The sequence below is a fragment of the Colias philodice genome, chromosome 16 (assembly GCF_061535455.1).
Source record: "Colias philodice isolate Cphi_HAF_F1 chromosome 16, ilColPhil1 Martin Lab GWU primary, whole genome shotgun sequence".
Taxonomy (NCBI): domain Eukaryota; kingdom Metazoa; phylum Arthropoda; class Insecta; order Lepidoptera; family Pieridae; genus Colias; species Colias philodice.
Window position 1 is genome coordinate 8,295,909 of NC_143101.1, and position 27,084 is coordinate 8,322,992.

A 27,084-nucleotide genomic window follows, 5' to 3' on the forward strand; every position below is an offset into this window, starting at 1 on the left:
ATTGCTGATGTCAAAACAATAAGTCAAAATTTAATTCAAATAATATTCACATTATTAAATTTTTCTTTCATTTCTTGATATTTGTACATAATAGTAAGGTATCGGTGCGAGAAGATATCAATTTATCCATCATGGACCAATGGTTGAAAGAGAGCTTATCCAGGATTTTAGATTTTGAAGTTCCTGAAGACCTTATCAAGTAAGTTTTAATTCAAATGTTTTTTATTTTATTTTTTGCATCTTTATATTTTGTAGAAAATCAATCTAATAAAATTAGGATACGTTGTAGTACATCTCTTGTTTGAATTATAGTTTGAATTAATCCTATTTGAGCTAATACTTATTGAATTGGAGTTACAAAAATTCTATCTAGTACCACAGACTAACAATAATATACTAATATGAATATTTTTTTTGAATTCCTTATTTTTTTTACAGGTATGTCCTCTCCATAGAAAATCAAGCTGACCTCAATGAATATATGAAAACTTTAATAGACTTTGACAATTCACAGCACAAAACATTTTTTGATGAGCTTTGTAAGAGAAAGTTTCCCACAAAAGGTAAAGTGTGACAAAATATTACACATACAATTATGAGAAATCAAAATTATACTTTTAAATAAGTACTGAAATTACTTAATTTATCTACAATTAATGTTTTAATACCCCTACATATTTTTCTAATTTTTTATCAGAATTAAATAACAATTTAATTCAATATTCCAGCTTCCTCTTTACCAAGGCAGCCCAAAAAGAAGATTTCAAAGAATAAACAACAAGTGGAGACTAAAGAAGTAAAGCCTGCTGAAATAATTAGCAATGAGGAAACAAAAAATAAAAAGAAGACAAAATTTGTCAACCTTTATTCACAGGAAGGGAAGAATGCCCAAGTTGTTTTAATAAAAGGTATATTTTAATTTATTAAAAATATGAATTGATTAAATTGAATTGATTTCTCGATTTTTTTTTATTCATGTAAACTTTTAAAGTCCCTATTATTTATTGAAATTTAAACATGTTTATAATGTAAATTGAAATAGAATTATATATCCTACCACTTTGGTAAAATAATCATGTTGTATAGTGTACATATACATTTTTAGTATTAAAAATACATGTATCATTTTGCAGGCAGACTCCACTGCGACTGTCAGGCTTCTAAACATGAGCTAATAAATAATTGTCTACAATGTGGACGTATTGTTTGCAAGCAGGAAGGTTCTGGTCCTTGTCTATTCTGTGGACATTTGGTGAGTCCTGTTATAATACTAGCCTTTACATATGTCTTTGCTCATGGGGTATCTGAAAAAAAAGGAGTATACTATTTCAGTGCAACAACTACTTTTTCTCTGTGCAAAATTGAATCAAGATCCATTCTGCCATCATCATCATCATGACATTTTTCATGTAAGCAAAATGGTACTTGTTTAATAATAATAGGTTTCATCTCCATTGATTAGAACATGTTCTCTAAATGATGAAAGTATTGTATATAATTTTTTATTTGTATATAATTTTAATTTGCGTTAATGCCTACTTCAATTTATTTTGTAGGTTTGCACTCCCCAAGAGCAAAAAGAAATCAATGCTAAGACAAAGTCGAGTGCTAAGTTAATGGAGTCTCTGATGGAACGCAGCAGGCCTAAAGGTTGGGAAGCCGCTGTTTCTCATAGGAATAGACTTTTGGAGTATGATAGAACCAGGTAATGTTTAAAAATATTTTGGTATACATTATTAAAAATAAATAATTTACATTTATAATAGCTGCTGGAATTTATAAGTTTATGTAACAAATGCGTGAAATTAACATATTACACAAAAATTTTATGATTATTTGTGCTGTTGTTAGAAAATCAAACATATTTAAGTTTTGTATTAGCACTTTATTTTTATGAGTTCAAAGCTTACTTGTGTAAAAACGGTAAGATTGCAATTTTAACTATCTACAAAATAATAATTTAGGAAAAGCTTAACATCTATTCCCATATAAATGTTTAAAAAGAATTACTGGACTTTCTTAGCCAATAAGCTATAATAAATAAATAAAATAATTTGGAAAATCCAAAAGTGCACGCCTCATAATTTTTTTTTAATAAATATTTATTAATTATTATTTTTGTTTATTTAATAACAATTAAACCACATCGAATCAGACCCTGAAAAATGAAAGGGTTCTATTCCTGAGCATACTCAAGCGTAAGAGAAAAAAAAAGACTCAATTAGTAAAGTATTTCGGTCGCTATCGTGTTAACAAGAAAAAGGATCCGCACATACAGACACACGGACGTCCAAGACAGAACTTTTTTAAACTGTTTTTTAACTAGTTTAAATAACAAAAATGACATCAAAAATATCATGAACGTTAAAAATAGTATTTTTTCTTAATATGTGTGTGTATGTATTATCTTACAAGTGCAATGTATGATACATAAAGACATTTTAAGTTTGAAAAATCAGATGTTTTGCGCGAAGTGACAGTAGTACCCACCTCAACGCTTCGCTTATGAGGCGTGCAATAAAATTAAAGTAAAGTAATACTGCTATATTATAATTTATAATGTGTAGTAAATAAATTTAAAATGAACTTATGTAAACAACATATTGTTTAAATAATAACTTACGTGAATTAGTTTAAATTATAAAATTAAAATATTTGTATGCCAATTTGTTGGCGAATTGTGCGGACGTGAAATTTATTAAAAACTTTGTAACCACAATTCATAAATTTTCATTTCATTAACTTTGCAGCGAGCGTCGAACCAAAGTAACAGATGATGACAGTGACTATTTCAACGCTAACAGCGTGTGGTTGAGCGCCAGTGAGAAGGAGAAACTGCATAAGTATCAGCAATCCTTGCATGAAAAGAAACATGCGTCCAGGCTTAATAAGAAGATGACTTTTGATTTTGCTGGTAAGTTTTTATGTATTAGAATTTACTTATTTTTAACGTTGAGAAATGTTATAGTTTGGTATTATATTTAATACTAGCTTTCCGCCCGCGGTTTCGCCCGCTTTGTCTAAAACATAATAAATTATATACTAAAACCTTCCTATTGAATCACTCTATCTATCAAAAAAAACGCATCAAAATCCGTTGCGTAGTTTTAAAGATTAAAGCATACATAGGGACATAGGGACAGAGAAAGCGACTTTGTTTTATACTATGTAGTGATTTAAAAATTATATCAAATACATTTTCAAATTCCCACTATGCACATGCACCCAATTTAGTCTTCTCTTTCAGACAGATTCATCACATTTATAAATCTCTCTATAAAAAGTTTCCAGTAAATGTTAATTATTTTTAAATAATATTCCTCATGACTAGATAACTAACGCATTACTAATGAATATTGTGGTATGTGATTGAAAAGTAAAAATCTAATTAATACGAAAAAATAAAACCTTTAATAATAATTAATGTGAAAATAGCTACAGAAGAAAATAACCATTTTTCATATCTGACAACTTGTGAATCTGCCAATGGGAATCTAGAACATTATAATCATAATCCAGTTGTAGTTTTTATAATAAAATTCAAGAAAGTAGTTGATCTAGTTCTACAAAAATGGCAAACCCTGGGAGATCTTGCACAGGTATATAATATTTTGCTATGTTTAATAATGTTTGCCCTGATCAATGATGTTGCATAACATCTTCCCATCCGCAATTTATTCCCAACAATAGAAATCCATGAAAATACATAGGTATGGTAAAACTACATTGTCCCAAAAATAAAATGTATATCTTGATCTTGATTTCATTATAAATGTAAAATACTATATTCATTATCATTATTGGATGTATCATCAAGTATAATAAGGGTTTAAAAAAGACCACTCAGACAGCGACAGCACCCCACGCCCCTCTGCAAGCAGAGGGATGAACGATCACCGAGGGCTGGAGCCAGCTGACTCCGCCCGCCTCACGCTCAGGGCACCGCGCCACATCTCATCTTCGTGGCTGGTCTGATCCTACATAATGTAAGAGTTCTCGTGAAGAGCTTACTATAGAAATGATCCTATGAAGTAAGGTCTTGCCGGTACACCCGATATCGGCTTTATTTACTGCATGAGAAAAACATTTCGGTAGCGGGTTGTAGGAATCTTATTTCGTGACTAGTGACATCTAGCTGATATCATACGTTAATAAGTTGTGACGTCTCGTTGACCTCTATTCATGATGAAATCGTCATAGCCATTTTTAGTTTTAGCGCCATCTAGTGTCGCAGTATGATATTAAGAAGACATGTGGATCACTCAGTGATCTCTTGATTCTCTTGATTCAAGATCTACATAATATGCTTGTGTCTTAAAAGATGTATTATTTTTTTTAAATCAATTATATTATTGGTAGTATTCAGGATCAATTAAGCTATCAAAATTCCTTTTAATCCTTTTAATTGATATTTTACTGAAGTTTACCCATTACTTTTAAATTAGACAATGAATATACAGCGTGAAATGACAATGATTTGAATTTATAGATTTATTATTGTTGCATTATTATTGAAACCCCTAATAATAATAATAGATGTCGATAATTCCAATTCACTTTACAGTTCATGATCTATACCACTAGATGTCGCTTTGTTATAAAGTCTCAACTCAACGATGTTTTTTTCTTCTGAGCATAATTATAATTGAAAATAAAATAGGTAAAAACTGTTGTTTTCAATTCCATTTAATTGTACCCTGAATATATTGAAATTTGTTTTAATAAGAGATTCGTAATTTGCAATTGTAAAAATCAAACGCAAGATGTCACTATCATGTGATCTATGATCTCATGTTACACTACATGTATGTACACATGAGGTGTTACAATTATTTCCAGTATGAACGTACAGATGTCGCTTTTTTAAAAACACAAGTTTTATAACGGGATCTAGTAGGCATTTTGTTTTAATACTAGCAAACAATATATTAATTTTAACAGAGCTTTCAACATTGACACACAACAACAAACATAGCATTTGTCGAAATTACCGTCATTTGTCTTAAAAATAATAATATATTATTTTCACATGACACATATTTATTCTTCATCGGTTAGATGTCACTAGTCACGAAATAAGATTCCTACAACCCGCTACCGAAATGTTTTTCTCATGCAGTAAATAAAGCCGATATCGGGTGTAGCGGCAAGACCTTACTTCATATAGGATCATTTCTATAGTAAGCTCTTCACGAGAACTCTTACATTATGGTACGGGAGCTATTAACGTTAAAAAAAAAGTCATTTTAGTATAGTTGGTTTTTTGATATACTGTTCCTCTTGCTATTTCGGTTAGAGTCCGGGCTGTCTGGCTGGTAGCAGTGGTTGCGTTTTTTAGTGCGCATCTTATCTGCACAGGATAATTTCCTTAATTTAAAGTCATTTTTTAACGCGTAATTTTTAATATTTTGCCTTTAGATAGATCCATCAGACATAATTTTTTTATTGCAAGACGTTTTTTTCGTTGTTAAATAGGTGCCAGACGCAATTTTTTATTTCGTTTTTATAAAAAATTCAAATTATTTTAGAATGTCTGTAAATTTCATATTATGTTCTTCAAACATAATATAATCTAAAATTAATTAGCCAGACGCTAATTCGATTGTTAAGTATTAAATATGTACAAATAAAAACGTAGTGAAAGTAGGTTAGTATAACAATTTGATGATTGTGTATATGGAGAGATAGTTTAAAGTGCAAGAGAGATAGAAAGGGTCGGCCGCGAAAATTAAATAACAATAAAAAATAACTTTTTTTTTCGAAAATATAAGATGCATAGAAATTGAATTGTTCCTACTCTAGGATTCCCTGTGTTGTGGGAACAAGTACCTTCCATTGGTACATTTTATTCCTTAGGCTAGAAAATAAACTATTAGGGTACATCAACAATCTTCTATACAAAACAATTTTTTTATTACTTAACTATTAAGTTATGGGTTTAAATGAAAACAGCGATTACATAAACTTATTTATATTATTTCCAATAGCACATTGCCTAATACCACACATTACACACCGCGTACAAGAAGAAAAAGAACCACAGACAAAATACAGTGTTGCCAATACAAGTTAAATTTTCTAATATATATCTAATATTAACTAGCGACCCGCCCGGCCCTGGCTTCGCACGGGTGCAATGCTGATACTAAATACACTGCAGAAAAACTGTGAACGTTGAATATAAAAACATACCGGCCCGCTCCGGCTTCGCACGGGTATAAAATATATAGCCGGGCGGCCGGCTGGTACCGCCGCAAACGCTACGTCCCGCATTTTTTAAATCTGTAATATCTTCGAAAATATTCACTTAAATCATACGGTGTAAAGGGCCATATAGATCTATATTAAATGAACAATGTATTCAAGGTCTTTAATTGGTTAAGGATTAATGTTGTATTGGTTAAAATCGCTTCGAAAATTAGCCATTATTTGTCGTAAAAAGTAAATGACAAAAAAAGTTATTGTGGGTTATCCATAAGAGATAGACATATACCATCACGGACTTTTCTGTAGACCTTTTCAATGTGTACTATAGTTAGTACATTATTTTGATAAAATTCGTAGGGTGCCTGCGTTTGCACTGTAAGTGGAATAAATGTAATTATTTACGAAATCACATTAGAAACCTCAAAAATAACAGTACTTCTCCACTATTTAATGGATGTTATTATACATAATATAAACCTCCCATTTGAATCACTCTATCTATTAAAAAAAACCACATCAAAATCCGTTGCGTAGTTTCAAAGATTTAAAGACACATAGGGACAGAGAAAGCGACTTTGTTTTATACTATGTAGTGATGATGATGATAACAATATTAATTCATTAATCTTAATTCTTAATATATATACATAAATCTCGTGTCATAATGTTTGTCCTCAATGGACTCCTAAACCACTTAACCGATTATAATAAAATTCGCACACCATGTGCAGTTCGATCCAACTTGAGAGATAGGATAGTTTATACATGTAGGTACCACGGGCGAAGCCGGGGCGGACCGTTAGTAAGTATACCTATATTAATTCATGCTAACTACTTTAGTTAAATTCAATACAAACTTAAACATGCGAGTGTGTGTGTGTTCACGTGTGTGTGTCGTGTGTGGTGTGGTGTGTGTGTTTTGTGTGTGTGTATGTGTGTACATCAATATTGAAACAAATTTTCTAGTTGTTTACAGATGATGGAATATTGGAAAACAATAACAATTCCTTAGACGATAACATAAATAATTCTGACAGTGAGAGGGAAGATGATGATGATGATGATTATGAAGATGGCTTTTTAAATTTAACAATGTAATTGTTTAACCTTCATTGATATAGTTTTTATTCCATTCTTTTCAATGTATGGTAACTTTAATTTATTTTTCACTTTTATGTTTTTTTTTTTCATTTTAGCTTTTATTTATAAGAACAAGTGTAAATAATATTGTACCTATTCTTGCAATTATTTCCTGTCGCATAGTTAAAATACACTAGCTGATGAGCTGCATGCTTCATTACTTTTTTTTATTTATACACATTATTTAATACTTAACAATCGAATTAGCGTCTGGCTAATTAATTTTAGATTATATTATGTTTGAAGAACATAATATGAAATTTACAGACATTCTAAAATAATTTGAATTTTTTATAAAAACGAAATAAAAAATTGCGTCTGGCACCTATTTAACAACGCAAAAAACGTCTTGCAATAAAACAATTATGTCTGATGGATCTATCTAAAGGTAAAATATTAAAAATTACGCGTTAAAAAATGACTTAAAATTAAGGAAATTATCCTGTGCAGATGAGATGCGCACTACAAAACGCAACCACTGCGACCAGCCAGACAGCCCGGACTCTAACCGAAATAGCAAGAGGAACAGTATATCAAAGAACCAACTATACTAAAATGCTCTCTTGTCAACGTTGGTAGCTCCTATACGATTATGTAGGATCAGACCAGCCACGAAGATGAGATGTGGCGCGGTGCCCTGAGCGTGAGGCGGGCGGAGTCAGCTGGCTCCAGCCCTCGGTGATCGTTCATCCCTCTGCTTGCAGAGGGGCGTGGGGTGCTGTCGCTGTCTGAGTGGTCTTTTTTAAACCCTTATTATTACTTGATACAGCCAAAAATGGTATATGTACTATGATAATGAATATTCCATATGGTATTTTACATTTATAATGAAATGAAAAATAATACTATTTAATTTTGGGACAATCTTATGTAGTTTTACCGTACCTATGTATTTTCATGGATTTCTATTGTTGGGAATAAATTGCGGATGGGAAGATGTTATGCAACATCATTGTTCAGGGCAAACATTATTAAACATAGCAAAATATTATATACCTGTGCAAGATCTCCCAGGGTTTGCCGTTTTTGTAGAACTAGATCAACTACTTTCTTGAATTTTATTATAAAAACTGTTATGTATGTGCATTAATGTCTGTAACGTTTGTCATCTTACGTCAATTAAAGTCAGTACGTTAACAGCCGTCTAGCGTTTCATTCGTGTCCTTCCGCATATTTATCAGTGGCGACGAGATACCCGCGATATAAAAAATAAAACAAAATGTCGTTTTCGAATATGAGCATTTTATCCAATTTCGATCACAGTCTGCAAACGTGGAAGACTTTCAAAAGCAGGATAGCTCAATGGTTCATCGCGAACGACATAGATGCGGTGAAAGACCCCTTGGGAGTGAAAAGACGAGCGTTCTTACTCAGTGCATTGTCAGATAGTACCTACAAGTTGGCATCTGACCTTGCGTTGCCGAAAGAATTACAAGAGGTGCCATATGAAGACATTCTACGTCTTTTAGATGCACATTTCACGCCGAAACAAGTTGGTTTTGGGGAACGGCATAAATTCTATTCGGCAGAACAACTACCAACGGAATCGGCGCAACAATGGGCGGCGAGACTTCGCGGCCTCACAGCGTACTGTAATTTCAGTAATGTAGAAGAGGTGTTGCGCGATCGGTTTATTATGGGAATGTTGCCTGGACCTGAGAAAGAGAAGCTGTACGTGCAGGACCTGGGAGAGTTGACATTGGCCAGAGCAGTGGAGTTGGTCGAGAATCTACGCAGCGCGCGCGCGGCCGCCATTGCGGCTACGCCAAATTCATCGGACGCTTTGTTCAAGATCGCGAAAAAAGTGCCATATAACAATAACAATAGTGAGAATAAAGAAAAGTGTTCAGTGTGCGGCTACAAAAATCATAAGTCTTCAGAGTGTCGGTTCGCTAGTTTCATTTGTAGAAAATGTAATAAAAAAGGTCATTTGCGTCGAATGTGCAAAGCGGTGAAGTGTGTAAATACGGATGCGGCCGGTGAGAGTGATAACGATGATGGTGAGTTATATCTTATTCGATCATTTAAAGGGGAGCCATTAGTGGAAACAGTGTGTGTAAACGGGGTAAAAATTCCTTTTGAAGTGGATAGTGGTTCGGCCGTTACTGTCATGTCTAATAGAACATATTCAATGTATTTTTCTAATGTACCATTATCGAACACTAATAAAAAACTCATCAGTTACACGGGGGAGATCATTGCATGCATAGGCTGTGCACCTATGACGGTCGAATGGAAGGGACTTACGCATAAACTTCAAGTTTATGTTGTTCGTCACGGCGGGCCGCCCCTCCTCGGCCGAGATTTTATAGCGAAATTCGAGTTACAACTATCACCGGTATTCAATTGTAAAGTAGCGAGTGATATACATTCACTACATTTACGTTATCCAGACATATTCTCCAACAAGTTAGGTAAATTTAATAGGCATAAAGTTACGTTATTTTTAAAACCAGAAGCAAAACCTTTATATTTCAAAGCGCGCCCCATGCCGTTCGCGTTACGTGATAAAGTAGACCAAGAAATAAATAGGCTTCTAGATTTAGGAATACTCAAACCGGTATCACACTCAGAGTACGCGTCGCCGATCGTTCCTGTGTTAAAACGCGACGGGTCGGTTCGATTGTGTGTTGATTATTCCGTTAGTCTAAATAAACAATTAGTTGTTGACAAATATCCATTGCCGACTATAAAGGAGTTATTTTCCAAGCTTCACGGCGGCCAGCAGTTTACGAAATTAGACTTATCAATGGCCTATAATCAATTTATTCTAGACGATCAGTCACAAAAGTACACCTGCATCAATACCCACCGCGGCCTGTTTGTATTTACAAGGTTAGTCTTCGGCTTAGCGAGCGCGCCTGCTATTTTTCAGCGCGCAATGGACGAATTGCTTTCCGTTATCGACGGCGTACTGTGTTTATTAGATGATGTCTGTATCACGGGCCGAAACCGTGCTGAACATCTCGAAAGGTTACACACGGTACTCCAACGCTTACAAGCAGCCGGCCTCGTTTTACAGAGCGAGAAATGTGAATATTTTAAGGATGAAATTAACTATTTAGGATACACTATTAACAAGGAAGGATTAAAAAAAAATCCGGACAAAGTCAAAGCGATATTGGAAGCCCCCATTCCGGCTAATGTAAATCAGCTACAATCATTTTTGGGATTAATTAATTACTATAGATGTTTTATACCAGACGCTTCGACGATATTAAGCCCTCTATATGAATTATTAAAAAAGGGGATTAAGTGGCGTTGGTCTGACTTAGAAAACAAAGCGTTTATTCAAATAAAGGAAATATTAGCTTCCGATCAAGTATTGGCACACTATAACGCTGATTCAAAAATTATTTTAACGGTTGATGCGTCACCATATGGCTTAGGTGCAATTTTATCACAAATTGCTGATGATGGGCAAGAGAGACCGATTGCTTTTGCATCTCGTACTTTAAATAGTGCAGAAAAGCATTACTCGCAAATTCAAAAAGAAGCTACTGCTATTATTTTTGGGGTGCGGCGGTTTCATCAATATTTGTACGGCCGTACCTTACCGTTTATTTTACGCACGGATCATAAACCCCTTTTATCAATATTCGGTCCGTATAAGGGCATTCCAGAAGTATCCGCAAATAGGTTACAGCGATATGCGCTATTTTTAAGCAGCTATAATTACGTGATTGAATACGTTAAAAGTAAAGATAACACAGCTGACTATTTATCACGGGCGAGCCTACCGCTCACAGCGGCGGACAGGGGGAAAGCGCGCGGGGAGGAAGACACCTGCGACCGCGCAGCGTATATTCGATTTGTTTTTCAGGGCGCGTTGCCGATTACTATACGGGAATTGCGGAATGCAACCGTTAAAGATCCGATACTAAATAAAGTGACTAGTTATGTATTAAACGGCTGGCCTCGAAAAGTTAGCGACGTTTTGATTAAACCCTATTTTTCTTGTAGATTACAGTTATCATATGAAAACGGGTGTCTTATGCGCGGACACAAGATAGTTATACCGAGTTCTTTGCGCAATCAGGTTTTAAAGGAATTGCATACGTCACATTTAGGTATAGTTAAAACTAAAGCGGAAGCCCGGGCGAGATTTTGGTTTCCAGGTATAGATGAAACAATTGAAAAAATGATAGGTACGTGTGATATTTGCAATCAATTAAGGTCATCACCACCGAAGGCGCCTATTGTTCCGTGGCCGCTTGCCCCGCATCCATTCTACAGAATACATTTAGATTTTCTGGGCCCTTTAAATAATCGGATGTACTTAGTTATAGTGGACGCATATAGCAAATGGGTCGAAGTTTACGAGATGAATAGTTGTAGCTCGAGCGCCGTAACCGATAAAATGTACGAGTTTATGTCTCGTTTTGGGCTACCTAACACGATAGTGTCAGATAATGGTACAGCGTTCACTTCAACAGAATTTAGAGATTTCTGCCAGTTAAACGGTATTAATCAGCTAACGTCACCGCCTTACCACCCGGCTAGTAACGGCCAAGCAGAAATATATGTTAAAGTTGCAAAAAAAGGGATTAAATCTAGTATATTGAATGGTAAAAATATAAAAGATAGTAGGTTAAATTTGCTCAAATATTTGTTCGATTACCGAAACTCTGTACACTCAATAACAAATGTTTCTCCGGCTCAGTTAGTGTTTGGGCGCAAGTTGAGGTGCCGTTTTGACATAATGAACCATACTCGTTCTCCGCTTCCATCGACCGCATCCGCTAATAGTAATGTAACATTTAATCAGTGTACACAAGCTAAAAATGTACGTAAACGAGATGTTGTATTTGAGCCTGGTCAATACGTTTTATACAAAAAATTTTATAATAAAAAAGACTATAAATGGTGTAAAGGTATAATTATAAAAAATGTTGGGAAAATGGTATATTATATTAAAGATAGTGTTACAAATTCGACAGTTAAAAAACATAAAAATCAGATTATCATGTACAAAGGCGATATTTTAGTTAAGCAACCTTGGGACTCGGTAAATTCTTACGAATCGGATATATTATTATCATCGCTTCCTCCGACGCACTCACCGACACGCGAAGCGTCAGTGGCGAGTGCAGTGGCGGATGAGAGAGGGGACGACAGGGTGACAGATTCGCCTGTAAACAGCGCCAGCGGTTCGCCCCAACCGGCCACTGACGGACAGCAGCGCTCGCCGCCGCGGCCGTCGTGGGTGACGACGACGCGAGGCGTGCGGCGCCCGCCCGAGACCGATGTGGAAGACGAGTACTTCCATGACGCGGAAGCGAGCCAGCAGCAGGGCGAGGAAGCCCAGCCGAACCAATCAGCCACAAATGCACGTGAGAAGCGCAACCGTCCCAAGGTTGACTTCAAGAAGTACTTTTAAGTTATTTTGACTATGGGGGAGGGACTGTTATGTATGTGCATTAATGTCTGTAACGTTTGTCATCTTACGTCAATTAAAGTCAGTACGTTAACAGCCGTCTAGCGTTTCATTCGTGTCCTTCCGCATATTTATCAAAAACTACAACTGGATTATGATTATAATAGTTTTAAATGATACAACATCTCTCACAGTAGGCAGTTCTATTCTTATTTGCAGATTAATTGTTGAAAATAATACAAAATACACAGATACTTACGAAATTTATAGAATAACTTACTATATATTTACCTTTAAAACCTATTCTATCAATTACATGACATACAACCAATATATTATATCCCAAAGGTCGTCAAGTGGTAGAAGACAACACAATCGACTACGACGTGGACGAAGATCACATTCGTAACATTACCACTAGTAATCAGAATGGTAACCAAATGTTGAGGACCGACGTGCTGGCTAACATGCCTTCTGATAGGGACGTCGCGCCGGGTGTTAATGCTAACTTGTTACAGGTAATTATGGTTATTTATCTTGAAGTTATGAAGTCTCTCGTCTTTGTAGTATCCCCACGGAAAAAATCAATAGGGTTTATGCCCGGGGACCGCGCAGGCCAGGCTAAAGGGCAAAGATACCCTGAAAGATGGATTGGTCGTTGCAGCCTGCGCATGCGCCGGTGAAGCCTGCCTTAAAGCCTGGCCTCCACGGTCCCTCGACCTAAACCCCATTGATTTGTTTCAATGGGGATACTAAAAAGACCTCGGCTTCTTGAGAGAATGTCACAATTTGGACGAAATAACCCGGAAATTGAGAGTAGCAGAAGAAACCATTAAAAATGATAAAAGCATTCAGACATTTAAAAGACAACTTTTTACGGTGATGTCGCACTTGCATTGAGCAACAGCGGGGTTATTTTAAAAATTTCTGGTAATTAAACACCTATTTATTGGTTTTAATTATCATCATGTTAATAAAATTTTTGCACTTACCACATTTAGATTTCAATTTTTCTATTGAAGCCTTCTGAATAATAAAATGAAATTTTTCGGGTAGGTACCTGATAGATAGAGCAAGTTTTTAAAAGCCAAATGGAAACCTTTTTTTCGTGATTTTATTTTTTTACGGGCCCTTGAAGTTGTGAACCTACTGGGTAAATTTATCTCTCTTGGCATTTAATTCTTTTTTTCATTCCATTCGAAGATCTAACGATAGTAAATGTTACCATACTGAATTGGCCTATCTTTCAGCTTAGCACACAAAAAAAAATCAAGCATCTAGTGCAATAATTCACGTCACCACAAATAAAAATCTCATCGTACTCAGCGATAGATGAAAAATTGAAAATAATGTCATAACTCCGAAAATATGAAAAATCGCATAACATACATGGGGGTGATTCGGATAGCCCTCTAGGTCCTCTACCTTCCAGCTTCCGTTCATCACTACTTTTTGGGACACCCTGTATAAGCAGATTCGTCAATTGATGTAAAAAGTTTAATATTTTGCTATTTAAAATCTTGCATTACAATATGTCTGTATTGTTTTATACTAATAGGTAAAAATAATTATTTCTTGGTATAAACATATTTTAGAGGGAACATACAGTTTATAATATAGATTTTAATATTAACAGTTGATGGGTTCCAGGTTATTATTTTTCGAACTAATATAGCTTTCAGGCATCTTATAAATACTCTTTTAAATAAAAATTCAAAATATACTATTGTATAGTACATATATTTTCAAGTTATATTGATTTTTAAAATTTCTACTCTGCATAATATGTTAAAATTGATACCAAGATTCTTCTGTGTAGCTTTTGTTATTCTTACACCTAGAACTTTACAAAGGAGAATGACCACGGGTGGTATCGGTAAAATTTTAGTTGTGCCACGTATTCGTGATATTGTTAATTCCTATTTGTATTTATAATGATCATATGTATCAATATTAAGTCTTAATTATACCGGATAAATTGAAATAATAGTAAAAGTTATTCTTTTGAAACATGTATGACCACGTATGGAATCGGTAAAATACTAGTTGTGTCACGTGTTCGTGATATTGTTAATTCCTATTTGTATTTATAATGATCATATTTATCACTATTATGCTAGGCGTCCACTAGGCGGATCGGGCCGGGCCGCATCGCAACGCAAAAATACGCCGGCCTATGTTTTGTATGAAACATCGTCCATTAGCGACGGATCGGGTCGGGGCGGGCCGCAACGCATTGGCGGATATCGCTTCGCAGGCGGATTTCTGCTGGCGGTGCGCTGCGGCCCGGCCCGCCCCGACCCGTCTAGTGGACGCAGGCAGGCGGATGTGAGCGGCGAGCGTCTGTTAGATAAGATCCGCCGCGCCCCGTACAGGTGGACGCAGGAGCAAACAGCGCGTCCATTAGAGACGGCCCGTTGCGATGCGGCCCGGCCCGATCCGCCTCTAATGGACGCCTAGCATTAAGTCGTAATTAAACCGAATATATAGAAATAAAAGTAAAAGTTTTTGTTTTGACACATATATCTATCTCTCTTGCAAGCGTCCTGCGTCATAACTCATATTTGAATGAATGTGTTCGACGCATTGTTCGACGTTATTTATTTAATAATGTTAATAGTTAAGAAATAATGTTTATTACGATTTACTTTTCACATTTGTCTTGTAAATTAAAATATTACCTATATAATAAATGTAAAACTTAACGTTCATCGTTAGTTTAAACTCGGTAAAGTATTTTTTTGAAGCGTTGAATATTGTTGTTGTTTTATTTTTATTGTCGTGAACTTCGGCTTATTTACATAAAAACTTTAATCGTTTCTAAAAGTACTAACATCAAGCTTTAAATTGAGCTATATTTCATCTTGACACAATAAGTTTGATTGCGATACCAAGTGCCATAGTCACTTGGGCAATCTCCTTTACTCTATTTATGTAAACATTTTTATACGCCACAGTTCGACGAATCGATAAGCAGCAACTACGCAGCAACTCGACCCACGTGGTCCACACAATCTCGTATACAAGACGCAGAGTTACAAGAGATGGTGGATACCGGCAAGTGTCTCTCTATGCACCAACCCTGGGCGTCGTTATTAGTTGAGGGGATTAAGTTGTGAGTTTGTTTGTTTGTTTATTTATTTAAAGGGTGCGGTCGTGATATCCGTGGGAGTAAATTTAAGTATTTTTAGTTTTTTTTTAGATATTTACGGCCGGTTTTTGTATTGAGTATTTGAAGTTATGAACGTCTCAAACTATGCTTAAATGCTGCTTAAATATTTATTCTATGTGACAGGCTTTTTCAAGCCCTAATCAAATCAATTCTCAATTCAGAAACTAGCCTTTATTATATTACACACTTATGCACTTGGAAAGTATTTTAGCATTTCATTTTGTGTTCATATAGTTTGTTTGATTAAACTTTTCTGTTGTTACTCTTGGTGAAATATTTTACATATAATTGCTCGTTTAACTGTGTAGAATGTAGATATTTAACTTATACTTTTTTAACTTGTTTTTTTATTAGACACGAAGGTCGAACATGGTATACGAGTCATCGCGGCAGGTTATGGATAGCAGCTACAGTGAAACCGGCTGACCCCGGGCTTATCCGCGACTTGGAGAATAGATACAGGGTGCTCTATCCGGGTGAGTTGAGAGAATACAGGTGCTCTATGCGGGTAAGTTGAGACAATATAGGGTGCTCTATCCGGGTGCAGAGTTGAGAGAATACAGGTGCTCTATCCGGATGAATCGAGAGAATACACGTGCTCTATCCGGTTTGGTTGAGAGAATACAGGTGCTCTATGCGGGTAAGTTGAGACAATATAGGGTGCTCTATCCGGGTGCAGAGTTGAGAGAATACAGGTGCTCTATCCGGATGAATCGAGAGAATACACGTGCTCTATCCGGTTTGGTTGAGAGAATACAGGTGCTCTATCCGGATAAATCTAGAGAATACAGGTGCTCTATCCGGGCGAATGGAGAGAATACAGGTGCTCTATCCGGGTGATTTGAGAGAATACACGTGCTATTTCTGGAAGAGTTGAGAGAATACAGATGCTCTATCCGGGTGCGTTGAGAGAATACAGGTGCTCTATCCGGGCGAATGGAGAGAATACAGGTGCTCTATCCGGGTGAGTTGAGAGAATACAGGTGCTCTATCCGGGTGAGTTGAGAGAATACAGGTGCTCTATCCGGGTGAGTTGAGAGAATATAGCTGCTCTAATCGGGCGAGTTAGATGTAAGATAAAGGGTGTTATATCCGGATGTAGTTATGTTGTGTATAGATAAATTATAAGTAAAAGTGTTTAGATTGGTTACCAAAACAACATTCGATCTTTAAACATGGCACAATAACGCACATATGAGACACTCGTCAAAGTAAGATGACATGATTCAATTATCGTGATCGAAAGAAGACAACTGAAGTAAATTCTGGCTAATTAGCTACATTTTAACCTATCTACACTTTGTTATTTATAATATGATTGATACAGGATGCAATTTTATGATATATCCACATGAAGAGAGATCGCTACAAAGCTATTAGACAGCTTGTTATGATATTTAAATGCAATGCAGTCTTTTTATTTAGTGTCTTTTTATTTATACAATGTGTCTATAATGTAGCTTGGTTTGGAAAGAGATATTATCATTCAAATACATGTAATTTCAACTGTATTATTATCTTTGTAAGCTATATTTTTGATTATTTTTATTAAATTATTGCATATTTTTTCAGAAAAGCAATTTAAGTTTCCATCTTTCTATCCCACTGGCTGTTTGCTGGGATGCGTTAATGTGGATGACTGCCTACCGCAAGAAGAGTATGAGAAAATGTGAGTAGATCATTGAGATAATATTACTACGTATGGAGGATAATAGTACTACGTATTACTCGTGGATAATGTAGCTGAATGATAATGGTGAAAGAATTTTTAAAATCGGTCCAGTAGTTTATGAGCCTATTCATTACAATCAAACAAACAAAGTTTTCCTCTTTATAATATTAGTGTAGATTAGGTTTTAGACAAAGCGGGCGAAGCCGCGGGCGGAAAGCTAGTACAGTATAAACAGAATATTCAATGAATAATAACAAATAATTTAATATCAAACATTGCAGTTATCCGGACGGTGAAGGCGACAGTCCTTATATGTTCATCTGCTCCAACCCGATAAGTTTGCGGCTTCGATTCCCGGTCAAAGGACAACATAAAATATGTGAGTCTTTGTAACTTATTATTTTATCTTTTTAAATTAGGATTAATATTTGTTATAACGTAGTGAAAAAAGCGGAAATTTTCTGAATTTACAGCATTATAAATATATATATATGTCTCATCTACTGTGTTAACTAGGTTTATAACTTTGCATTAACAAGAACTTCATAGCCTTGTTCTAGTTTAATTTTAACTTTATCTTTTCTTCATGTGAAATTTAAATTTGACATATTTAAATATAGTTAACTAGCGGTCCGCCCCGGCTTCGCCCGTGGTACATATTTTGCAATAAAAAGTAGGCTATGTTCTTTCTCAGGGTCTAAAGATTGTCTGTGCCAAATTTCATCAAAATCTGTCCAGTAGTTTATGAGCCTATTCATTACAATCAACCAACAAACAAAGTTTTCCTCTTTATAATATTAGTGTAGATTTGACCTATTCTTTTAATTTCAGATTCTCTAGACAAAACAATACATCAAGCGGCTTTAAAATGCATACAGAAGATGTCCAAGATAGAATCTGAACAAGCACACGCCGCGTAAATTTGTTACTTATAATTTTATAAAAGAGAAATAATATTTGTTATTTATAAAGGGAAAATAAAAGAATTCATTAAATAAGAGTTTTTTATTTACAATAACCTATCGATATAAATATTGAGACACACTGATACACTCACACATAATACTTCCTTCGTATCACTAAGATTAACTTACATCAAATGAGCACCAAGGACAGTTAAAGATAAAATGCAGGTGGGTTGTATACAACCGCTTTAGGCGTCATAACTTTCACGGCAACTGCTTAATTTATATAAAACAGTATTTTTTCAGCTTAAAATCTATGTAAGAATAATATAAGAAGGATTATTGATTATGTAGTACCTAAAATTGAAACCCAATAAATGCAGTTTGAAGAAAAGTGAAAAACATCTATTGACTCTAGTCAATAGTCCGTTGCCGTGGTTAATGGAGAAAATGTTAATAAATAATTCTACCTTAAACTAGATAATAGAAAATGACGCTTTGGCAGACAAAGAGATTTGCTTTGGTAAAACTAACTAGGAAAGTTGAGATTCCTTCTTTTGGTTAAGCTGCGGGAAAAATGCTTCTATTGGAAGTATTGGATCGTCTGTTGCTATCGTAAAATAGTTCGGTATTCGCCTGCTGTTCGATGAAACTGTCTTAAACATACCAGGTGTGTTGTAGTCCTTGCTCGCGGCAAGAGTCAAATCTGAAACCCGTTTAGAATGCTCGAATAGACGCTCTATGTGGTCCTGATGTTTTTTATCTGCTATTTTCATTATAGCACTCTCAGACCTCGTTCTCTCTGATGTGAAATCGTTTTTATGATCAGAGTTATATGCTGTTTCACTGATAGACACGTCTTGAACTGATTCTCCGGTTTCAGAGTCTTTGATTTTTTTCCTCAAAGGCCTCTTGCCTACTGTTGTGCTGGAAGTTTCTATAGTTTCTTCTGTAGGCTTAGGTCTTCTTTGACCGTTGCGTATTCTTGCTGATATTTTCTGTGTTGTACTTTCTGTTGTATCTGGCGTTGTCTGCCTTTGTCTGATATGTGTACGTGAGTGTATTTCTTGCTCATTATTGTCTGTTCTGTTTAATTTATGTCTTGGTTCTTTTGGTGTAAATCGCTTTCTCTCTGTTGTCGTTTCGACATCAGAATTAATTTCTGAATAGGGATTCTTTCTATGTGGTCTCGGCCTGGGCGTATTTTCTGTGGGTTTTTCAGTGCTACTCGTTGTGGAACTTAGTCTATTTCTATAATCTTTAACGCTAAATTTCGGTCTGTCATATTTATTCTTTAATTTGGGTCGCTGTATTTTTCCTATATTTTTAGACGTCTCTATCTTGGGAGTTGTTGTTGTTTCTATTTCAGCACTTTCACGAATGGCTTCAGTTGTTACTTCTTTGATTTCAACGGGTCTTACATCTCTGTGAAATGAAAAATCTTTGAGAATATCGGCTGAATTTTTATATGTATCTGTTAAGCTGACAGATATATCGCTGGTTGGCGTATCCTTTTCGTCTTGCTTATGGCTATAATCAGGAACTTCACTATTTCTATAATCGTAAGAATTTCTTGTATTTTGGGGACGTGTGGCTATTTTCATAATGGGTGATTCTTTACTTTCCTCGCTTATTATTTGTGTTGTTGTTTCTTGTCTTGCCGCGTTAGTAGTGAGAAACCTTTGATGGTTTACTTTTTTCTTCATAGCTGTAACTGTTGGTGATGTAGGAGAAATTGTTGGCAAGGCACTTGTAGTTAATTCGGTAGTAACGCTAAGTGTTGTAAGTGGTGATTCTGTTTTAGACTTTAGTGGCCGTATCCTTGGTCTAACTGTGTGAGTTTCTTCTGTTGTTTGAGGCACATCGGATGTGGTAGTTGTAGATTTTGGTGTGTTTGATTCGTCCCTATGTCTATGACCTATTGGACGGCGTCTCCTTATCTTGTTTCTTTTACGAGTTCTTTCCTTTTCCGTTGTTTCAGGGGCACTAGGTCGTTTGAAATGTTGATCAGGTGGCAGTGTTGGAAGGGCCTCTACTGGTACTTCACTTGACACTGTTGCTTGTGTTGTAACTTCCTGTACGATTTTAGCCGGTTTCTTAGTTCGTCTGCTTGATGGTGTTGATACTTTGTAGTAATAATCTTTGAGTTTCTGCTGTCCAATCGGTTCAAAATCATCGCCCAATGGTCGCCTACTTTGACTTTCTATTTGGCTATTATAATTAAATCCATTTTCATATCCTATATCTGCTTCGGTTACAATAGCATATTCATCGGGGGATTCGTTAAGCGTAGTAGTTGGGGTAGCAAATAAGGCGTTTGAATAGTCTGATTTTAACGTACTATCCTCGGTTAATTTCTCATTTGTTTCATATGGATCTTGTAACCAGCCACCTGTAGACGCGTGCGTGACATCATCTGCCTCTTTATCAGTGACTTCGTAAGTTGGTTGGTACGACACACCATTAAGAATACTATCTGCGTTTGATGCGCTCGGTGCATTTATGTACTGCTGAGATACTTGTTGATTTAGACCTAGATTGTCATATAATTGTTGATTATTACTGTTATAGTTCAGACTATCCTGATTATAATTTTGTTGTTGTGTTTTTTGTAAATCGAAATTATAATCATAGTACTGATTTGGCGCTGATGTTACATGCGAAATTTGAGGATTATACGTAGTTATTCTGTTTTGTTCTCCTTGTTGGTTGGTTTTAATAAATGGATCTTGAGGACTTGGTTTAAATCCACCCGTTTTCTTGCCTGCGTTGGGATCTATTTTAGTGGGATGTGCTGGTTTAGTGCGAGGTGTTGGTACATTGGCTAGATCATTGAATGTTGTACCGAAACTAAATTGATTTTGTACAGCCTGTGTGTTTGGAGTTGATGTTGCGAATACAGCAGGTGTAGACTTCACACCATTTTGGAAATTCAATGATTGGAACAGTGTCTGCTTGGTCGGTTGTGGTTGCTGATAAGTACCCTTCGTTGTTGAATATCCTGGATCTCTGTTTTTGACAGATTGAATGCCGAACGATCCAAATGAACCTGAAAATATGAAAAAAACTTTGAAATTGCATTAACATATATTTTTTTAAGATTGAGAGGTAAAAGAAAGTGTAAATAACTTTTGATATTAGATATAACAGATACATACTTAAAAGACTATGGGGCAGTTGTTGTATCTGGGCCAAATCTTGTAAAGAATATTGAAAGTAGGGATTGGCTGACTGGAGATTAGTAGCTGCGACCGCTTGTTGTTGAGCTGTTTTTACTTGTTGGTTAGTTTGTTGATTCGCTTGCTGATTCCCTTGTTGATTTGTTTGTTGATTAACTTGCTGCGCATTGTTTGGAAGTTTGTAAAGTTCTTGTTTGTAAATTTCAGTACCGCTCGCCTGTGGTCGCTTTGAATCTGGTCTCGCGTATATTTGAATAGGATTTCCAAGGATATTCACTGGTGTAGGTGTGGAATAATAGCCAAAATGAATTGGCTGAATGCTTGTCAGTGATTGTAAAATATTATTGTGGTATTGCTGCTGCTGTTGTTGTTGCTGCTGCTTCTGTTTTGTGGGGAACTTTTGTTGATATACGGGACGTGATAGAAACTGATTTTGAGGGTTTCTGATGAACACGTTGTCGCCAGGATAATTTTGAACGAACTTGTATTGGGTGAATCCATTATTGGGTAAGGCATAAGGATTGAGATATGAATTTATAGGCTGATTGCCGGCTGGGTTTCCTTGTGAAACTGGTACGGTTCGTAAGGTTGTTGGTCTGTACGATTGGGCGATGGATGTCAGTTTAGCGACATCTCGTTGGGCTAACGGGCGACCAGTTGAAGAATAGTAGTCATGAATAGGGACAGGCGATTTATAAGGAGCATGAAGCGGGGCAGTTCCAAAGGAACCGTAAAGGAGCCCCTCGGATCCTACTACGGGTCTCCATCCACTTTTCGACACTGGTAAATTCTGAAAAGAATAAATAATAAATTAGATTTTTAACGGCTTATTCTCACTATTTGCTGTATAATTTCCAATGAATTAAGAAATAAACGTTAGTTAACTAGCATGAACCAAAAATGTCAATCATTGTGTTTGCCTTAACAACTTTCAATACGGTATCTTCTTAAATTTGTGTCATACTGCTTGTGCTGCTACTACCCAGTGAAATTAGATTTTAAAAAGCTTAACTTTACTTTTTCTCAAAATATATCACGATGATGGTCAAAATATGTTACAGTTTCAGAAACACAGGCGAAGTTGAGTTCATAGCCGTATGATAGACGTATGATGTGTTTGAATTTATAATGTTTAAAAACGAAAGATTTTTAAAGTGTTCAAAGACACAAACTGATCATTTTTTTCTTACAAAAATGTATACATTTGCTTTGAGAACCAATTTTTACAATGACATAGCTAAAAACTTACCAAATGTGGTCCCATGGACCGACGATGGTGTTTGATGCAGTCTGCACACAAGATGAAGCATTGCACCAGCAAGAGCGACACCAATAGCCGCAACTCTGCAAACACATGACAATAAGTTAATTATCTTTGCTCGAAGGTAGTAAATGATATGAGGAAGGTATTTATTTAATAAAATATATCTAAAATAACAAATAAATATGAAAAAGAGGGTGTTTATTAGATGTTATATGATAGTAATTCTTTTCAATAACACATTCTCCTATTTTTTTTATGTCAGAGCAAGCAAAGGGGCAGGTGGGCCACCTGATGTTTAGTGGTCACCACCGCCCATAAACACTTGTAACACTAGAAGTGTTGCAGGTGCTTTGCCGGCTTTTTATGGACAAATAAGCTCTTTTCTGGAAGGCCCCAATGTCGTAGTTGTTCGGGAACACCGCAGGAATATTATAGCACCATATTCCAAATTTGGTTATAAGACGAGTTCTAACTCTATGCTAGTTTTGAAAACCTACAATCGTGTAGGCTCTAACGCAATCATAATGATGTAAAATAGTTTTATAGTCTTCCGCATAGTAAACAGTTATTCAGTCGAAAGAATTATACAATCAACAATATCGGAAAGTCAGAAATATCGATTGTTCATAAGTGTTCTAGTAAACACTATTAAAAAAGTAGAGCAGCGATAATATTACTCAATATGTCGTGAGATTTAGGCCATCTTGTATTGTAGTATAAAAACAATATTTAAAGCTGGTTATGCGTGGAAAATCTGGTAAATAGACACATTTACATTAAACTAAAATTCCTCTTATAACGTTTATTTATTACAGGGAATCCTTTTGAAGTGCAAATTATCATTAAAAAATAATATACCATAGAACCTTCCTTCTTATTTGAAGTCGGTTAAAAATACAGAAAGTTAATGATCAAAGGCGCCATTTACCTAAAACAAGCCGATGAAAATTTGCTAATGAGTGCTCACCAAATGGCGAAAAAAAAGCGAAAATATTTTATTAGTTTACGGATAAATCGCTTTTCTTCGCTTGTTAATAACTTTCATTCTATTTGACATTCCTTGTTATATTTTCTTTTCTATTTACGTGTAAGATATATGCATTTTTAATTTAACGACTCTATATTATATTGACTAAACGGGTTTAAATGTAGTTTTTATTATATTTGTCTATTATTTTGTTGTGAAGTGCACCATCCCACCATCTCTAGACTCGACTATACAGGTACTGACGGACTATGTAGGTCTGAAATATGTAATATGTTATATTTAATTTCATACATAGGTATATAATAGGTCATTCATATGTACTCTGTTATATTCTTTCTTCTTTGAATATTTTGTATGAATTTTAAGACAATAAAATACAAGCAGGTATTCTCAAAAGAAAATTATTTTCCCGATCAACAATCTCAAAAGATGGATTGGTATTCGTAGTACATTATTCTATATGTACTATAGGTAATTATAAGGAAAATATAAGTTTTTATAGTGAAGTGCAAATGTTCATATCATATAGAAAATACGGGTGCTTTATTGATTGCATTAGCAATTTCAAACAATAGCGAATCAATGCGGCAGTACACCATCCGATTTCGAAAGATCGTATCTGTTACATACGATTTGCGAAACTGAACTCGTTTTTATATTTTCTTCTTTACGTTCTACAGAAAGAGTAGCGGAAAACATAATATATTGGAAGCTTAAACGGTGTATATTTAGAGCGGAACGGTTTACATGACCGTGACCGCTGGTTCCCACAAATTTTAGTTATACTTTTCATACCTGCACGAATTGGTACTACAAATAGAATCGGAATGCCATTGTAATTAATCTGGTGAGATAACTCATGTAAGATTTGACATTTTTTCAATTAATTGTATTTATTTCGCGTGTTTGTGTTAATTGTTAAGTCTATGAATAATATATACGTACATATATAAGTGTACAAACATGTTTTCTTTCTTTGAAACAAATTGTATATTTGATATAAAAAGGTATGTTGAAGATTGTGCGAAAGTTAGACAATACATTTTATTGGTTACTTATTACTCGATGATTTTATTAATATTTTGAGACCTATACTATACTACTTAATTACAATATGTTTGCTACATAATTTAAGATGATATGAGAAGACAATGTATTATTTCTATTTTGATGACTAAATAAATAAATAAAATAAAAAATGTGGTCATAGTCCTCATCATCATTATAAAAGCAGGAAAAGTATCCAAACAAATTACATACAATTACTTTCTATCTTTTCTGTACGTGGTTCTCATTGCGTTATGGGGATATTACACCATAACCATGGGACCTGCTTTGAATGGACAATGATTCGGAAAGCCATGTTGTATTGACATAGTACGTGTGAGAATTCTAACATATTCATAGGAAGCTATTGCATTAAACTTCATAGTGGAAGTTGTTTTGGATGACGCATGTTTTTTTTGATTAGGCACTTTTACTTTCGTTCAATTTATATTCATTTTCCATACAAACTATCAGTTAAGAAATAAGATATGTGCTAAACACTAGGATACGAGGTTCTACATTCTAGGATTACAAATCAAGAACTATTTTTTTAACTTCGTTTAAAATGTAGATACATCTATATGGTTTTTTCTTTCACAACCAGTTCGTAGATTTTGGAGAGCTACAGCTAGTTAGTTCCTAGTAAAGAAGTTTTCGTATTTATAACATTACACTTGAAAAAAATGAATATAAATATAAATATCTATGAATTGATATCATTTTATTCGTCTTCATAAAACTTTCGAGAATTTCTAAACTATAACATAAAATGTTATATTTTTATTGCAATATAGTACGCCCGCCTTGTGTATGCACCGTGACACTATAGTCATCACCCGTCTCTACCTATCTAACTGAAAGTTTGTATGCGTGAGTAACTCTGAGTGACTCACTAAGTATATAAAATGTTTTTATCTAGTTAATGCTATATATGTGTGCCGGTAAATATCGGAATTATCACAATCTATTCTAATTTATTAGTAACACAGGATGTAATTTGCAAATAAATCACCTTCTAGGCAGTATTAAGCGAACTAAGACCGCTAATATAAAGCTCTATGTTTTGTCAAAATTTATTTATTTGTACAAAATTTATTTTACAATAAGTGACATGACAGTAGTTAGTAGAGCAATTTATTCTCTTACAAATTTATTCTAAGGCATAGATCATATTTTTTTATTTATCCAGTACAGGGAAGTATATTTAATTTTCTTTTTATACTAAGCAATTTCATCTAAGCAAATTACCTTCGTCTTCTTCTCGTCCAAGGATATTGACTTCTTGTGTTACGTGCAACACTGATCACGTAATATTGGAAAATAGAAAATGTAATTACACGATAAATTTGCTAAAGATTATATATGCATCTTTTACTTAAAGACATGTAACAAGACGCTTTCGTGCGAGATTAAGTGTTCATTCAAAATTGGATGCATTTACATATTGAATTGAAAACTAAACAATTTTAATTGAAAACTTCAGATGCTTTTCAGTCATTCACAAACGTAAATCAAGAATTCATTCCTTGGCGAATAATTGTATAATTATGTAGAATAGATGAATATTTAATTCTTCTCAGGAATTTAGTAATTGTAAGGCAACATAACAATGACCTTCTGTCAGTTTTAAAATAAGAAATACCTCAAATTTGGACCGACTCAGGAATTCGACTGAAATTCTATAATAGCGAACTTTTCACTACTAGAGCGTGTTTTGTTTTTGCTCTATATATAAGCAAGTAAATCGGTTTTTATTTTCGACTCAGTGTAACAAACGATCTGATCGACAGTGCGCCTTAAAATTTAATTTCACACACGTTGACTTGTGCCATATGAGTTCCCACTCGCTCGCGATGTTCCCCAGAGCGTGGAACGTTTCACTCCAGCTATTTGCTACGAGAAAATACATTTTTATGCCTTCATCACACGAGAGAGCACGGCCCACAAACAACAGTGCACCGTAATGGCTTGAAAATAAAAGTGATTTTCCTATTTACATCTCACGAATGGCCAGTGCACGTGCGTTGTTCCATCTAATCATTGCTGTCATTATCTTGTGATTTGCGATTATTTGGTACGGTTCTTAAATGTAACGCATGCTAATAATAGAAATTAAATAACGATTATTATTTA

At 35.0% G+C, this 27,084-nt stretch overlaps 3 protein-coding genes and 2 non-coding genes across 5 annotated transcripts in view; 3 read left to right on the forward strand and 2 right to left on the reverse strand.

The window, feature by feature from the left end:
- Positions 1-18,697, forward strand: LOC149481850 (activating signal cointegrator 1). The gene is made up of 12 exons (XM_089704682.1): positions 1-199; positions 439-563; positions 729-908; positions 1,134-1,252; positions 1,557-1,705; positions 2,751-2,914; positions 13,073-13,242; positions 15,682-15,839; positions 16,251-16,372; positions 17,469-17,565; positions 17,850-17,947; positions 18,400-18,697. The coding sequence occupies exons 1-12, from the start codon at positions 132-134 to the stop codon at positions 18,486-18,488; spliced, it is 1,539 nt and encodes a 512-aa protein (XP_089560808.1). The 5' UTR covers positions 1-131; the 3' UTR covers positions 18,489-18,697.
- Positions 3,839-4,041, reverse strand: LOC149481851 (small nucleolar RNA U3). The gene has a single exon (XR_016316876.1). It is a non-coding gene; the product is annotated as a small nucleolar RNA U3 (small nucleolar RNA).
- LOC149481852 (small nucleolar RNA U3) lies at positions 7,889-8,084 on the forward strand. The gene has a single exon (XR_016316877.1). It is a non-coding gene; the product is annotated as a small nucleolar RNA U3 (small nucleolar RNA).
- Positions 8,542-12,251, forward strand: LOC149481853 (uncharacterized). The gene is made up of 2 exons (XM_089704684.1): positions 8,542-9,347; positions 12,116-12,251. Exons 1-2 carry the CDS (start codon positions 8,567-8,569, stop codon positions 12,127-12,129), a joined length of 795 nt encoding a protein of 264 aa, XP_089560810.1. The 5' UTR covers positions 8,542-8,566; the 3' UTR covers positions 12,130-12,251.
- Positions 18,559-27,084, reverse strand: part of LOC149481854 (uncharacterized) — a 14,440-nt gene continuing 5,914 nt past the window's right edge. The window contains exons 2-4 of the mRNA XM_089704681.1: positions 22,902-22,996; positions 21,632-22,442; positions 18,559-21,522 (exon numbers count right to left, since the gene is read on the reverse strand). Coding sequence (XP_089560807.1) covers positions 19,007-21,522; positions 21,632-22,442; positions 22,902-22,996 — 3,422 coding nt within the window. The 3' untranslated portion in view covers positions 18,559-19,006. The remainder of the gene's footprint in view (positions 21,523-21,631; positions 22,443-22,901; positions 22,997-27,084) is intronic.